The sequence below is a fragment of the Lasioglossum baleicum genome, chromosome 3 (genome assembly GCF_051020765.1).
Source record: "Lasioglossum baleicum chromosome 3, iyLasBale1, whole genome shotgun sequence".
NCBI lineage: Eukaryota > Metazoa > Arthropoda > Insecta > Hymenoptera > Halictidae > Lasioglossum > Lasioglossum baleicum.
In genome coordinates this window covers 18,879,980-18,895,846 of record NC_134931.1, presented here as the reverse complement: position 1 = coordinate 18,895,846, position 15,867 = coordinate 18,879,980, and the positions used below count along the sequence as shown (strand labels likewise).

Below are 15,867 nucleotides of genomic sequence, written 5' to 3'. Positions count from 1 at the left end.
CGCTGCTCCTTCATTGTCCATCGTTTTCTGTCTATTTGCTCGAAACTTCAAAAATTATATTTCGTACAGCAGATAAACGTACGTGGTGCGCTGTCTCTAGTGAAAATTCTTCGAATGCTACAATCTATTTCATACGATTATAAAAACATTGTTGTATTTTTTGTACAAAATTTCCAAAATTACATTTTAAATGAATGTTCTTTGTGTACGAAGTACGAACATTTTGCACGAACTCAACGAAGAAATTAGGGAAGTAAAGCGACGTTTACAAATGCTCCCATAGATTTTCGCGCGTTAAAGTGACACAATAAATATTGTTGGGGAACGTGCCAAGAGCCACGAGGGATTGTAAATATTGAAATTTTTCTTCGAGTAGCTCTTGACGTATAAAGTGATGTTGCAATAAATCTGAACATCGTTAGCTTGGAAGAATGAACTTTATAAATAAAACTGTTCAGACGATATGGAGCACAATTTATCCACTACTTTTTTTAACGACGGTTGCGACGATATTACACAGTCCAATTCGATAGAACACACGCGTTTTATTTAAACTGAAGAGTCAGTTACAGTGTCTATTAAAATTAATCAGGCATCTATTTCATACGTTTTCCAAATTTGTTAGTATGAAAAACCTGATCTTGTAATTTCATTAATACAAACAACCAGGTTTCATTTAAATTAGAGAATTTGCTATAATAGAATTAATTATATATTTATTTTATAAAATTTCCTTTGTTACTTTACTACTCTAGTATTGAGTAGTTTTATTAAAACATGTGGTACAATAACGAGCCAACCGGTGTGCATTGAATTAACATTTTGCTACCGTTGGCGACTTAAACATTTCCCTTTCCTTTGTTTAATTTGTTCGCCGTATTTGCGGAAAGAGCGCAGGAGGTGCCTGGCATTGTACGAGATGTACGGGATGTTGGGCTTCCTTGAAAGTTTTCACCCGCTCCAAAGAAAAGAGATCAGCGGGTTCGGAACCTTCGGGGGAGTGTTTCGAGCCAGTGAACATCTGCCGTCGTGTGCAGCGATAATAATTCGAACAGCTGATACTCCTCGTCGGATCATCGCCTTGCTTCGTGGATCCTGTAGAATCGTTTCTGGCCAGCACTTTTCGAAGGCTTCCGAATTTCTGGCACCGTCACCTCGTCTCTTCTCGGTACGTTAACTGCCGTTGTATTTTTGTCGGGCGGAGTCGTCAGAATTACAACAAAAACGAAACAAGAAGTCCAAAGGAAGCCAGAGACGGCTGCACGCGTTTGAATCCTAACGGACAACCACCATTCTTCCGTTTATCTATCGAATATGTATCTAGTTTCAACAACTATGTATGTGTATATCGTACTTTTAATACACGAATGTCTATTATTCTAATTAACGTAATTATTTTCATGAATCATTGCTACTCCTGTTAGGACAATGAATCTTTTTTTAAATTCAGGATACCTAACACGTTTGCAACCATCATTTGTTTCGATTAGTGACTATAGTTTTCGTAGGTACACTATTTTGTTGAATACATATGTTCGAAGCAGGAAAAAGTGTAACAAAGAAATCACATTGACTTTCCGAACGTATACGGCGCACACTGTACGCCATGCGTTACTGCTGTAAATAAGAACGCATGCAAAAGTAGTTCGGTTTCTTCACTCGAAATATGGAGTGGTCGCCGCAAGTGTCGTTGTTGGCGTGTTCATTTAGTTCCTTTTTGCCGACCGGAAACGCGAATAATAGATACAAATGTTTTCCTTTGTTATTGCATCGCGAGATATCAATTTCGAAACTTTGGTAGTGTGTCACGAAAGTATTCTGGGCTCTCGCAAATTGCCTTTCAAAGGGGCTGATTCTACAAGACTTAACAAAAGAACGTAATTACACATATTAGTTAAACAATTTTAGTTAAAATAACCACAAGGAATTTATCGAGTTTTTTCTAAATTCGCAATCATCCTCTAAAAATTGCTAATTCCACCGGGTTTAAAATACAAATCTAAATTACTTCATATTACCTATGATTAAATATATAGAAATTTTGCGATAAAAACTCTAAAGGAATTTTATTTAATTTTCTTTTGCAGTCGTTTGACTAATACTGTTGTGAGCTTCAGTAAATGTCCTTTGAAAATAATCAATTCTTCAATATAAGAAGATTCTGTAATAAAAAAAACTATATCAAAATTTTACAGATTCGAAGAACCTCTCTTGAATTTTTCCTAAACTGAAAACTGTGTCTATAGGAGTTAAAACACAATTTTCCAATCTATTTTAAATATTCAAACATTTAACAATTCAAAATTACAAGGAATACATTCAATTCTTTAAAATTTGCAATATAGTTGAACTATGACGAGTGTCCTTGAAGAATTATTAAAGGAATTATGCTTTAATAATCACTTTTAAGCATCACAGGTCCAAATTAAGGTATCGAATGTTTTCTAAATTGGGAAGCGAAGGAGATTCTCCGATTCTTTGTTAAATATTAAAAGATAATCGTTAAATATTACAAGGAATTTTTCAACATTAGGCCGACAACGAAAGAATTAGGAGTCTTTAGCAGGGGTGAAAAACGTTCGAAGATTTGTCAACACGTTTGCAGCCGATTCTGCCGCCTTTTCACCGGTGCCTCGTCCTGCTGCTGTTACGCTACACCACTGGCAGAGCTGGATGGTGGGGGTTCCGCTCGACCAATGGGAAGCGGAGTTATGTAGGAACCCGGCGAGCTGGTGTGCGGCACGGTAACTTAAAGGTAGCTCGGTACTCGCACGTGGGCCTTCGTTCGTGTCGGATGTGTGCGCGCAGGGAAAATCGCCAATTGCAAAGAGACATCAGTTACCACGTACGTGTCGTCAACAGTGCATCGCGTCTAATTATATGTGCACACAATTAACACGTGCAAACATTCAGGAAACCGTCTTTCCCGTTGGTCCGTGCTAATCATTCGAATACAAAAAGAAAGAAAAAAAGTCTCGCGAGCGAGCAGCTGTTTCTCCGTGTGCATTGTTCATCCACGAATCTCGTCGAGGCCGCCAATACGAAAAGGGGTTACTTTGTGTGAATTCCTTCCTGGTGTTTTCCCGTTCGGATTAACCACGAGAGAGATATCGCAAGTGTGCCGAGGAGCCTGATAGGTGCGTACCAAAACAGCCTGATTGAATTCTACAGAAATATTCTCACGCGGTTGCCCAACGAGTTACGGTGATCTTTGGCAAAGATATTGTTGGAAAAGGGCTGGCTAGTGTGCTCGTTACACAATGAAAATGTTCTTTTCTTGTGAATTGAAAAGAGTGTTCGTCGAACAAAGACGGGTCTGAACGTTTCTTACGCGAAATCGTGTATATATAGTATGTAACACAGGAGGTCGGGAGATATAAGTTGTACGTCAGACAAAGTCTCGAATCGGGCCAACGCTCGGAGCCGAACGTTTCACTACATTATTATTCCATTCTGGAAATGCTGTTTACCCGATGGCCAAATGTTTCGGCGTGGCCATCCCGTGCGTTCGTAAAACGATCTGCTTATTCTCTCGGTCTCGCTCTTGTGTTCCACCCCTATTGCAGCGGTCTCGTCACGACAAAGGGGGTACACGGCGACTACGGCACGTGTACTACGACGTTTATTAATAAACCTCGACGTCGGCTCCGACGATTTCTCTTTAGCAGCAGGCCTGGAAACGCGCGCAGGTGATTACAGCCGTCTGGCGTCAAGAATAAGAGAAACACTATTTTTCTTTCCGCGTCTTCTCCGGCCAAACGCGAATTTGCTGCAGGGAATCGTTCCACGCAATAAACGATTAATTAACGCCTGAACATCGACTGCAATCATTTTCAAATTTATTCATTAATTGATTCAAAATGTTTGGCATAGGATTTTGTGTTTCGAGCATTTTAAGTTGGTAGGATGATTAATTGGTGGTCGTCAGCATACAATTTTGTATTTGGGACATTTTATGCTTGTAGGGTTCTAGTAGTCGGCCATCTTATGCTTTGTTATTATTAATTGTTTTATAATATCGGGACATTGTGTTGTTGTATAATAATTTTATAGTAGATATTTATTTTTGAGCAGCTTTTCTCCGGAAGGCTGACAATTAGGTCTGAAATAAAACACGTTTATCCTCTACTTTGATAAGTTCATACCTTCATTGAAATTTGATCGGCTAAAATTTAGTTGTCGAGATTCAGTTTGATGTCTATATAATTTTTTTCGGGTGGATTGTTAAACAAAGGAGTGTACGGGCTTTTCTGGAACTTTGGCCTTTGCGACTTTGGCCGAGAAGATATTTTGGTTAGTTTCGTCGAGCGCGTGGCAATGGGCCAATGTCGTTGCGCGAGGCTGCACCGTGATCGAGTCGTGATGTAGATTTTTGAGGAACTATTTGGGAATTATTTTTACCCATGCAATTTATTCCCCGAAATATTAGTTGGCCATTTTTTTAAACATATTTTACCGTGTACAAGTCGTCCTTAAATTATTGAAAACTGTACCAGGGTGTTCGGGCGACATCTTCAGCAGGAAAATTTTAAACTTCGAACTTCCGCCTTTGCATACAATATGTTTATGCCGACGTTTCGGGCCTCCGAACGAAATTTCGTAGAATCCAACTGTACAATTTATTTATGGTTCGCACTTATTTTTGTTGATTTATGAGGTACCCGTCATACAATGATTGTTGACACCTCCCAGCGGTCGTAACGACGCGAACGGCGAGTCTCGTTACCTGAATGGGTCGAGACATTTTTCCCGACCTCGGCCATTGGCCAGTACACTCACCGGAAAATGTGTTAGTTCGGATTATTAAACAACATTTTGTGTAATCGCAATTTTAGAAACGAGTTTGTGGAAGAAAGTCGGAATCATCAACGTTACTTCTGAAGGAATCGTTTTATTCCAGTTGATGCGAAGATTCTTGTGCACTGAACCAAATGCACAAACGTTCCCGTTTTCGATAACTTTCTAATTTTGAGTGGTGCTTAGATCACGCGCACGCAGCGTCCACGCCTTTGAAATCTCTCACACCATTGCTTCGGACAATTCGTGAAGGCCTTTCTCTAAATTATTTCTCATTGTGCTCTTATTTCTCACAATATAATAAATACTGTAGTGTTGACTTAAGTCTGTATATAGCAATTTTCTTTTATGTATATTTCAATCAATTTCTTCGTTAATCTTCCTGTTGGATAAACAGCTAATTATTTCAACTGACCGCAAAAATTGAATTTGGGTGGAACGTTTGTAACTCTGGGTCAAAATGGAGCTCATTCCCGTACTTTTTGAAATACACGCATGTAATGGCAAAGAAAAGTGCAATGAACTCCGCGGACCGTGTTCAAATGTTATATTGACATGTTACCTACCTGCGAGAGATTACTTCATAGTTCTTAAAAGTCTACTGCTAAGTATAGTTCACAGCTGAGGATTGCTTAATAATTGCTTCAGTAGCATCAGCAATTTTGATCAGGAACAAAATATTCACACCAATTAAGAGTAAGACGTACACGATTTATTTGATGTTGTTAGAAGGTAATTTGCGCATACATGTATCTCTACAAATTTTATTTAATTTCATTCGTTACCGACTGTTTGTAAATTTATCTTTTTTGCACCTACAAGCCCCTGATCGATGACACGCGTTATAATTAAAAAGCAATAAAAAAACTGTTTAGAATGACTCTTTTTTATATATACAGGGTGACAAGAAATAACGGAGTTAAACATTTCTTATCATAATTCTGTCAAATCGACGAATTTTGAAGAACCAAATGATAACAACCATAACATAGACCTTTAGTATTCATATACATATTTAAGAAGTTTCGAAGTGGCCACCCTTTGAGCCGATTCAGAGGTTCAAACGTGTTTTGAAATTTTCGGCTATGAGCCGCAGCTTTTCTGGCGTCATTCGGTCCCACAGCTGGCGCAGAGATTTTTTCAGCGACTCGAAACTTTTATGGGGCTGAGCACAGGCCCTGGCCTCCAAAATCGACCAAACGCTGGAGTTCATAGAGTTGAGATCCGGTGAGTACGGCGGCCATTCCGCAGATGTGATGAAACCTGGAAAATGGGATTTGCTACGGTTTTCGTGGATCAAGGGGTCAAAATTAACCAAGAAGTGTATCGACGGGACATTCTCGCAGCCGTCGTACTTCTGTGGGCCCAACAGCACTTCGGCGATCCGGAATGGACGTTACAGCAGGATTCCGCGCCGGCCCACAGGGCGAAAACTACTCAGGAGTGGTGCAAAGCCCATTTTCCAGGTTTCATCACATCTGTGGAATGGCCGCCGTACTCACCGAATCTCAACCCGATGGACCACAGCGTGTGGTCAATTTTGGAGTCCAGGGCCTGTGCTCGGCCCCATAAAAATTTGGAGTCATTGAAAAAATCTCTGTACCAGGAGTGGGACCGAATGACGCCAGAAGAGCTGCGGCCCATTGCCGAAAATTTCAAGACTCGTTTGAGCCTCTGTATCGGCGCAAAGGGTGACCATATCGAAACTTCTTAAATATATGAATACTAAAGGTCCATGTTATAGTTGTTATTATTTGGTTTCTCGAAATTCGTCAATTTGACAGAATTATAATAAGAAATGATTAACTCCGTTATTTCTTGTCACCCTGTACATACTTTATATGACAGTAAATTTACAGTATTTGTATAAAGCATTAAATTGCCTCACCTAGAGGTCGGTTCGCCTGAAAACAAATTGCTTAGAAATAAATATCTATCTCGCTTCCAGCGTCACGTGCTCACAACAAAAAATTTAGAAAATTCTCCCGCCCTGGCCAATAAGGTCGTCAAAAATTATTTAAAATGTTCGCGGAGAACACCGGATTCGGTTGCATCATATCCGGCGAGACATTGATATTCGAGTCCGCGGGAACGCGGGGCATTAATCAAGCATATACATAATACGGTTGTTGCTTGCTACGGTGGTCGTATTAAAATTAAAAACAAAAAGAGAGAGAGAAAAAAAGACCGGGAAAAGGGCCTTTATGCTTGAGCGAGGCTCCCGGGTGTAGTTTGTGTGACCGGCTCTAGGATGAGGAAAAAGGGAGAAAGAGCAACGGTGGTGGTGGAGGAGGAGTCCGATGGCAGTACAACAATATGATTATACGGCGTGCTGCACCGGTTTTCTGCAGCAGCTGCCGTCGTTTTAGGGGATCGGACAGAAACGGACGACGAAGGGCCGTTCTTGTGAAGTGGTGCACTATCACGGATGGTTATGGTGTTGGTGAAGGCAGGTGGGGTGGGGGGTTGCAGGAGGGGGTCGGAAGAGAACCGTAGGGCCCACTTCGGAGGGTCTGTGCCTAATGTGCACAATGTGAGTGCGAGAAGGACGAAGCTATCGGCCACGCCGAGGAAAAAACCGAAAGGGAGACGGAAAGAGAGAGGGTCAGGGAGGGAGGGAGGGAGGTAGGAGAGAGAGAGGACCCCTACTGTAGGCATCCATCCATCCAGGCACTATCCTCGCCTGCAGCATTGCAGAAATTCGAAAGCCGAGCCCCGGATACGAAAAATACCCTGCCCTATACCTAGGCCGTCGGAGCAGAGGTTTGTTCCTTGTGAGAGGAGCAAAACTGGCTCCCTTTTCAAGACCGTTAACAAACCTTGAATGGAGGTCAGGGTCCCTTCTCCTTCTTTCCCCTTTTCTTCCTCGTGGTACCTTTTTCTGTATCCTTCCTACGGCCACGCCGGTTTGGCCTGTTCCTCTTCCTTTTGCTGATCCGGGCTTCAGGTTTTTCCGTCGACGCGCGAGGCAAGGGTTCTGCTTCCGCGCTCATAGGGGGATTTTTTGATAGTTCTCTGTTGTACCCTTTTGTGCGCGAGCGAGAGGAACGGATTGAATCCCGAGGAATCGGCAGAGCACACAGTGGAACGGCAACTTCGCCGAGTGTGTCAGACTAGAAGGGAGTTTATTTTCGTCGGGTCTTTCGATGTCGAGCGACGCGCTAGGCAGATCTTCGGCCGTGAACGTGTGTCTCTGTGCGAACGTATGCGATCATTTGTTTGTGCATTTCGCCAGTATCACGTGGGGGCTGCGATCCGTCGATTGGTCGCTCCGCGTTCTCTGCCGCGGGTGCCGGTTTCCCCCTGTTGCGTCGTGCTTCCTCGGATTTTGTTTCTCTTGAATAGAGTGCGCGTGACAAGCAAACGCCGCTATACGGAATTGTTCCGTACGCTTGCGACAGTCATGCTTAGACTGCGGATTTTTATGCTAAATAAAAATTGTCCAAGGCAAGTGAAAGAAGCACACGATACATGAAAATGCATATTCTCTTTTAATCGTTTTGAAAACTCGGAGATGATGTAACGATATCCTTAAATTATTTTGAAAAAAATAGACAATTAATAGGTTCGACAGGTTGAAAATACTATAATAATATTTTTTGCGTACCTCTATTCACTTTTTTGTTATAAATGCATAAAATTCGCGGTCTAATTAGATTGCAGATTTTCGCGATAGGCTATTTTCAACTTATCAAGATTATTTAAAGAAAGAAAAAGAAATTTTGACAAAGAATAAAAAAAATTGCCACCACGATTCGCAACTTAAACAACCTTTTCCACGTCAATGGAGAAAATCTATCACATTTATTCAGTCAAAATAGTGACAGAATTTTCCATTGTTAGATCCCTCGCAACAATATCTTTCCCACGTGCTCAGCCCGATGGAGCGGTGATTTCAACGCCTCGAGGGAATACGCGTGAAGTGCACCCTCCGGCTTCGCTTAGGGCTTTACCACCACCCTAATGTCTTAATCTCACACGTTAGAAACGCGCAAAGTATTGGTCGTAAGTGTTGTCCCAAAAGTTCGTTTCAATTAACGAATATAGAGTGCTTCTCTAAGAAAGCAAATAGCATGGTTAAGTAAGAGGAAGCTTAGGTAATAATAAAACATTAACGAACGAATCATTGTTTATGATAATACATATAAACCCTGCGCACTGCGAAAGAAAGATCCATAGTTAATCAGCACCACCAGCAATAAGAATTCAAATTATAATTTCTGATCAATTGTTACTACAGTAGAACCTCGATTAACCGAACTCAAGAAAGACACTTGAAAATTCGTATAATAGAACAGTAAGTTAATTAAATTGCTAGCTTCAATCTTTACTGATTTGTATGATAAACAGTATTGTACATGGATCATTATATTTTGAAGCTTGTTTGGATAATGCTGTATAACTAAATTAAAAAGGTGTCTGAATTAGGCTAGTCCCCCCTACATGTCGGAGTATTTTCGTCAGGCTAAGGATGTGTGTTGTGTATTCTTTTCAGATACACAAGTCTCTAGTCATCTAAATGCAGCTCACCTTGTGACGTAATTAGCGTTGATCAAAGTACCAAAGAAAGTGTCAAAATTGAGCAAGTCGTCGTTCCATCTGGCGGTGATCTCGCCAAAATTTGGAGGATGTTGATGCCTGGTGCCGCTGGTCTCAGTGCCGTCGGCGCGGTGGGTGCCGTCGGGGCGCCAGGGCCGGACGAATTGGTCTCGAGCCTGGGCGCTTTGGCCGGAACCACGCCGCAACAAAAAGACACCACCTGGACGAAATTATTCGTCGGAGGTCTGCCCTATCACACCACCGACAAAAGCCTCAGGGAGCACTTCAACGTCTACGGCGACATCGAGGAGGCTGTCGTCATCACCGACAGACAAACGGGGAAAAGTAGGGGCTACGGTTTCGTAAGTATCTTCCAAACCTTATCGTTGCATTTGATTTTTTTCATGGTTGTGTTGTTTTGATATCTATTGTGTATTTGTTTGGAGTTCATGATCATGCTTAGAGTGAGTAGTTTTTTCCTCGTTATGGTAGAATATCATTATTTCTCTCTTGTACGTAGAATCTGTGGGGAAATTAACTGTTTTCTTCAGATATTATAGTTGTCCACACAGGCCAGGTGATCTTTTACATTTTCCTGCCGAAATATTTTCTTCACCCTTCAATTTGCTGGTTTAACACTTTTCTTAATAATTAGCGAACGGCTCATTTATTAGAGGCTCATTTTTCAATTTCGAATATATCCATTAAAATTAAAAACTGAATTTTGTGTGTTTCACACAAGTTTTATTCGTAGAGACGATCAGCGTTGTTAATTGCAATTTTTCGTTAATCACGATTGTTAGAGAAAGTTAAAAAATTGGTTTTAAAGTTTTAACACACATATAAAAACAAAATTAATTCTGACAGAGCAGCTTCATAAATTACATTTAAATAATTTCCCATATGGTTAATAAGAACGTATCACGCTGTTTTTATTTAATCGCTCAGTTCCTTAATTTCTCATTCGGTGCGTTTTCAACAGAAAGAATAAGAAATTACTGCTCGCAGTATACGTCGAAACGAATGCGTTAAGGGAGCGCGGAAAGATAGCGGTTCAACTTATTACGATAACATAACCAGTTTGTTGTACGCTCGTATGAAAAAACATGTTTCAGCTTTCCGCTAATGATAATGTCCTTTCTTTCTCGAAGGTGTATGTAGCTCCCGTAGCTATTCCATTATCGGTACTCCTCTTATCGCGCGCTCATATACATACACGTCGCTTATACGGAAGATAATATGGAAATTCGATTGTTTATTAACCTGTTTGACTTGCGCTATTTGTTGCAATATTGTACGTTGAAATGATTATCACGCGAATCCGTTCTTCGATCACTAGACTGGATATTTTTAACGTTTCTCTTTTACAATTTAAAATAGTGATTTTTAACGAGAAATTGCTGAACAGAACTTCGAATTAAGCTGTGCCACAATTTTTGAAATTTTTTCTTCCTTTAACAATTTGATAACGTTCAAAATAATACAATATATCAATCCTGTTGAGTTCATTTAATCCTGACTTGTCCACACGGGGTATTTTCAATTTACTAACAAGGAAAGGACCCGAAGTGTCCGACTTCGATTTTGATAATTTTTTGTGAGGCGACGGTACATGGATCCCTAATGATGTCTGCAAAATATTAGGTGTAGTTACTAAATAGTTTTAAAGATATAAACAATTGAACTTTCACGCAACCTGCTTCCACGGCTAATGTATGAAAGTATGAAAGTTCAATTGTTTATATCTTTAAAACTATTGAGTAACTACACCTAATATTTCGCAGACATCATTAGGGATCCATACACTATCGTCTCACAAAAGATTATCAAAATCGAAGTCCTCTCCTTGTAAGAATCAGACAGTTCTTATTAATATGGTTACTCTTATCGCTTAACAATTACTTAGCCTACACGTAGTCTAGAAGTCTCAAAACAATGTCAAGAATTTTCAGTAGTAAATAATAAATATTTCTCGTATGAGCAACGCAGAAATCTCTCTGCGTCTCAAATTGCAATAAAATTTGTGGTAAACGCACAAAATTCTCAGTCCAGCGACGACACGAGTCGAGTTGCCAATAAGAGGTCAGAGCCAGGCCCCCCCATAGAGGCCCCGTAGATATAGAAAAGCGTGAATCGAGTGAGCCATGTGTACAAGGTACACAGAGAGGAGTTTGAACCGGTGGTCATGAGGGGGGTTAAAAAAGCCCAAGATCCAGGTGGAGCAGTGGGATTAGCCGAATAATCGATCGGATCTGCACGCAGGTGATCATGGGAGACAGACCGGCAGCGGAGAGGGCGTGCAAAGACCCCAACCCCATAATCGACGGTCGCAAAGCAAACGTCAACTTGGCGATTCTTGGAGCTAAGCCCAGGGGTAATCTACAAGCGAGTAAGTTTGCTCTCACCGATGTACGGTCATTCAGTGTATGTGGATTGCGCAAGGCATTAGAAACATATTCAGAGCAGGTTCGACGGTAGCTGTTTGAGTTGTTGATGCTTGGGTGAAGTTATGCTTTGACTTCGATAAATCTTAACTTGTACGCCGAGGTTCGTCTGCAACGTTCGAGCACACCTGTTCCTTCTGGGAGCGAACGTAAAAATTCGGTACTCGATCTTCCGATTTGATGCGAGTTTATTGAAATCAAAAGGTAGAAAATATCCAATCGTACATATATTTAGTTTCGCGATATATGGCGATCACTACCTTGGTTCGTGTTAATGATTTCTTTTGCCACTTTATCAGCACATTGCTGACATTTTTCTGATTAAAATGAGTCCAAACATGACATCATTCGGATCACATTTACTCCGTTATTCCGCTGTGCAGAAGAACCTCGATTGAAGGACATCGATGATGTCTGAATTCTCAATTAGCCGACTGCATACGTGTTTTATATGTAGAGTTCGATCTAAAGCGATTTTATTGTACAAATCAGTAAAGTCTTAAGTTCGGATAATCGATGTTCTCCCGCGTCGTGAATTAAGCGAGTGAACATGATCCGAATGGTATCGTGTTTGGGCTCATTCTGATCGGTAAAATGTGATCGGTAGTATGTTGGCAAATGGTCCGTGAAATCGACTGCGTTTGCATAATTACCATTTGATATTTGCGGAGAGGCATCATGGGCTTTCCGCGGTTGAGACATTGCCAGATCAGTAAATCTCGGATCGTCGGTGTTAGGGAAGCCTAGAACACGACCGGAAGTGATTCTTTTTCTTGCTGTTAGGTTGTCATACGTCCAACGTCGATTTAACATGGCCGAATAGTTTGCTGACAGCGTACCAACGCCGATGTTAATTAGGAGACAATAACACTAGTGTGTTTCAGTAGAATCAGACTCTGATTTCGAGCCAGTTCGAGATAAACTCTTCTGGCAGATAACGATCCTCCGATGTTCTTACCCAATTAGATCCATCAAATGTGGACTGAAAGGGCGAAGGGCAGATTCGCGAGTGCCGCGTACGCGCAGATCGAGAACCGTCCACTGAGTCACTCTCTTCAAATTCTCGCTGTGGCTTCAGGCCAACATAGCTTGGCGCTTCTTGGGTACCTAAGTCTAAAATTGCCCTAACCCAAGTGCCGGATTTGCCTTTGTTTCTTTTCCTTTCCGCGCGAAAAGCATGTTTGCTCTGGCGTCAGCTAATGATGTTTAATATTAGACTATAGAATCGAGATGAAACAAACTCACCTCGGTACAGGCGGGACAAAAGTCGGATTTCACCACTCGGAATGTGATTTCATGCTCTCGCGAAGTTAATATACAGCTCGCAATTATTCGCCCGAGAAGAGTGACTCGATGATTATTGAAACCGGAGTCCTATTTGCAATCGAAATTAAGCGGCCATTCAAATCACGCGTTGCGAGCTACAGCTCTGCTGTTGCACGATTAAAGTTCTCTGCAAATATATTACTGAACTTCCGCGTCACAGCAGAGCTTATGGATGCCCAGTTGTTTACGTCATTTACGAAATTATATATAATTTTTGCGTTGTATGCAAAATTGTCCGGATTGCGAACGACGAGACTGAAATAAAAATAAATGTCTTTCTTCTTTTAATAATGCCGAGATGATACATTTGTGTTTCTGACATTAACCTTCGCACTTTTAAATGCATAAAATCTCTGAGCATATTCAGTACAAATTATAGTTCCTTAGGTTATTTTAAGTGACTTTTTCCATGGCGAAAATTTCCACATCGGCATTGTTAAGGCGTTATTAGCGAAAAACACCGACGAATCAGAGCGCGGCTATGGCGGATGGATTCCGGCTCGGCCAATGCCAATTCTACGGGACCCGAAACCGTCCGCTGTAGTCGCGCTCTGATTGGCTCGTGGTTTTCGTCTTCGTAACGAAGCCGCGGAGAACATTTTCGCAAAGGAAAAAGTTACTTCAAATGGCTCTGTATTCGACCCTCCTTCTAGCGATTCGATCAAGTATTCAATTTTGCGTTCGCCGACATTCCTCTCAAGGAATATTATTTAACACTAAAACTACCGAGCTCTGGAAGCGATTAAAATGTTTCAGCTGATAGAAATGACAAGGCTCGATTTATTTAGATTTCGTGCAATTTTTATTGGAATATGTGCTTGGGTAAAGAAATTCATCGAATCAATTTCCATGTAAGCGGCGTCATCATTTGAATAATTATAAAATTACAAATTTAACCCTTAAAATGCTGTATACTTTTTGGCAACGCTAATTACTCCTCAAGGGACCCCACGTTAAAAAATTGTAGAATTGCAAATAAAAAATAGATATGTTTAAATATATGTATTTATTGATATAATTATGGTATAAAAACATAAAATTATTATTATTCATTCGTCATGGTCAGAAAACGTACAGTTATCTTCTCTATTATCTTTACTCTATGATCTTTGCAGATGAACATGCGACATTCTTCACAAGGAATATTTACTTTTCTGTCGCTAGATCTTATCTTATCTATAATCGTAAAAAATATCGTAGAATAGACACATCATCCACAATACTTGACGATGAAAAAGGAGAAAATACATAAATATGAAAAATTACAAACAATTACAAAGTTATTAAGGAAGAATACATTCTGGGGTCCCCATAGGACCCCACTCAGCATTTTAATGGTTAAGGGGACGGTCATTTGACTGGCAGTGGTGGGTTTAGCGTTGATCTGCACAGATAACGGTTATCGAAGCACGTATTCGGGTGGAACAGAACGTTCGACGTGTAGACGGACCCGAGCTTCGAGTTCAGGGCTGACCATTAGAAACGTAAATAGGATTGACTACGAATTGTTATGATTTCAGCATTCCCGTTCGCTGCTGGCATTCGAGCTGGATATCCCGCGGTCCTTCCTAGCCAATATGGGTGAGTCCACGTTGATGTGATTTGTCGAAGAATAAGTAAGAACGTACCAACACATGTCATTATAATACCGTTAATTATTGAAAAATTGCGTGAGTCGAGAGGCGTCTCCGCGATCATTCTGATTACGGGAGTCGAATCGCGGAGGTTCACGTCGAGATTTTCATAAAGATATCAACAAAAAGTTACATATGTACATCTAGTATACATAATCTATAAATTCAACGGTATTTTCGAGCACCTTGCAAAAAAAAAACAAACGATAAACAACAATCAAATATCGAATTTTTCTACGAACAAGAAAAAAATAATAATAGTCCGAATGATAATATTGATACACGGAAACGAAGGTATTTGGTTGAATAATTCTGCTAACATTTTGTTAAAGATAGACTGTATATAACGTTTCAGCATCCTGACGCGTGCGCGTAAGGGGGCAGGCTGAGAATCCTCATTTGCGAGATCCTTGAGATCGCCAAGGGCTGTTCTAAGGAGCGCAATTAGAATGAAAAAAGCGTATCGAAAGAGAGAGAGAGAGAGAGAGAGAGACAGAAACACACACACAGACAGAAACGAAACGAAAAAAAGTATGAAACAAAAAGACAGAGAAAGAGGGGCAGAGATATTTGACACAAAAAAAAAGAGAGAGAGAGAAAAAGAAAGCGGCACACGCACACGTATCGGAAGCCATGAGTACCCATGAATTTATTTCTACAAAACGATTATTCCGAGGATCGGTCTCTTCTTCTTCTACTGTTTTTTTTTTGGTTGTGTTTTTTGTTTCTTCTTTCTTGATGAGATTGACGTTGAAGTGATATAATTGACGATTGCGGTTGCTGAAAGATTTGTTTGTTACTGGTTTTGACTTTTTTGGTCTTTACTCTTTTACACTCTTTTTCTTAATCACAATAATCGTAATAATCATATAATAATCGTGATTGTAGTCATTAATAATAATATCCATTAATTGCAATAACGGCGGTCACGATTCGAGAGTGAAAGGTGTTACTGATTCGCAGCAACTGCTTTGTTCAGGTAACAGCAACGAGAAACACGCGACACACGTTTTTTTTTTATCTTTTCCTTTTGTCAAAAGGCGCGATCCTTTGCGAGCAGAGACTTGCTATTAAATGTCGCACATGGTCGATCGGGGGCGACAGCGACACTTACGAGCAAGCATCCG

General features: G+C 40.7%; 1 protein-coding gene across 3 annotated transcripts in view; it reads left to right on the top strand.

Annotated features, from left to right (window-relative positions):
* The first annotated feature begins 2,748 nt into the window (after nt 1-2,748).
* LOC143221780 (RNA-binding protein 38) overlaps nt 2,749-15,867 on the top strand; it is a 38,828-nt gene continuing 25,709 nt past the window's right edge. For 2 of the 3 annotated variants that reach the window (XM_076447290.1, XM_076447292.1), the window contains exons 1-4: nt 2,749-3,137; nt 9,293-9,698; nt 11,599-11,725; nt 14,627-14,687. In XM_076447290.1, coding sequence (XP_076303405.1) covers nt 9,426-9,698; nt 11,599-11,725; nt 14,627-14,687 — 461 coding nt within the window. In that variant the 5' untranslated portion in view covers nt 2,749-3,137; nt 9,293-9,425. Of the gene's footprint in view, nt 3,138-7,453; nt 8,895-9,292; nt 9,699-11,598; nt 11,726-14,626; nt 14,688-15,867 lie in introns of those variants that run through there. The other variant, XM_076447291.1, reaches the window with a different exon arrangement.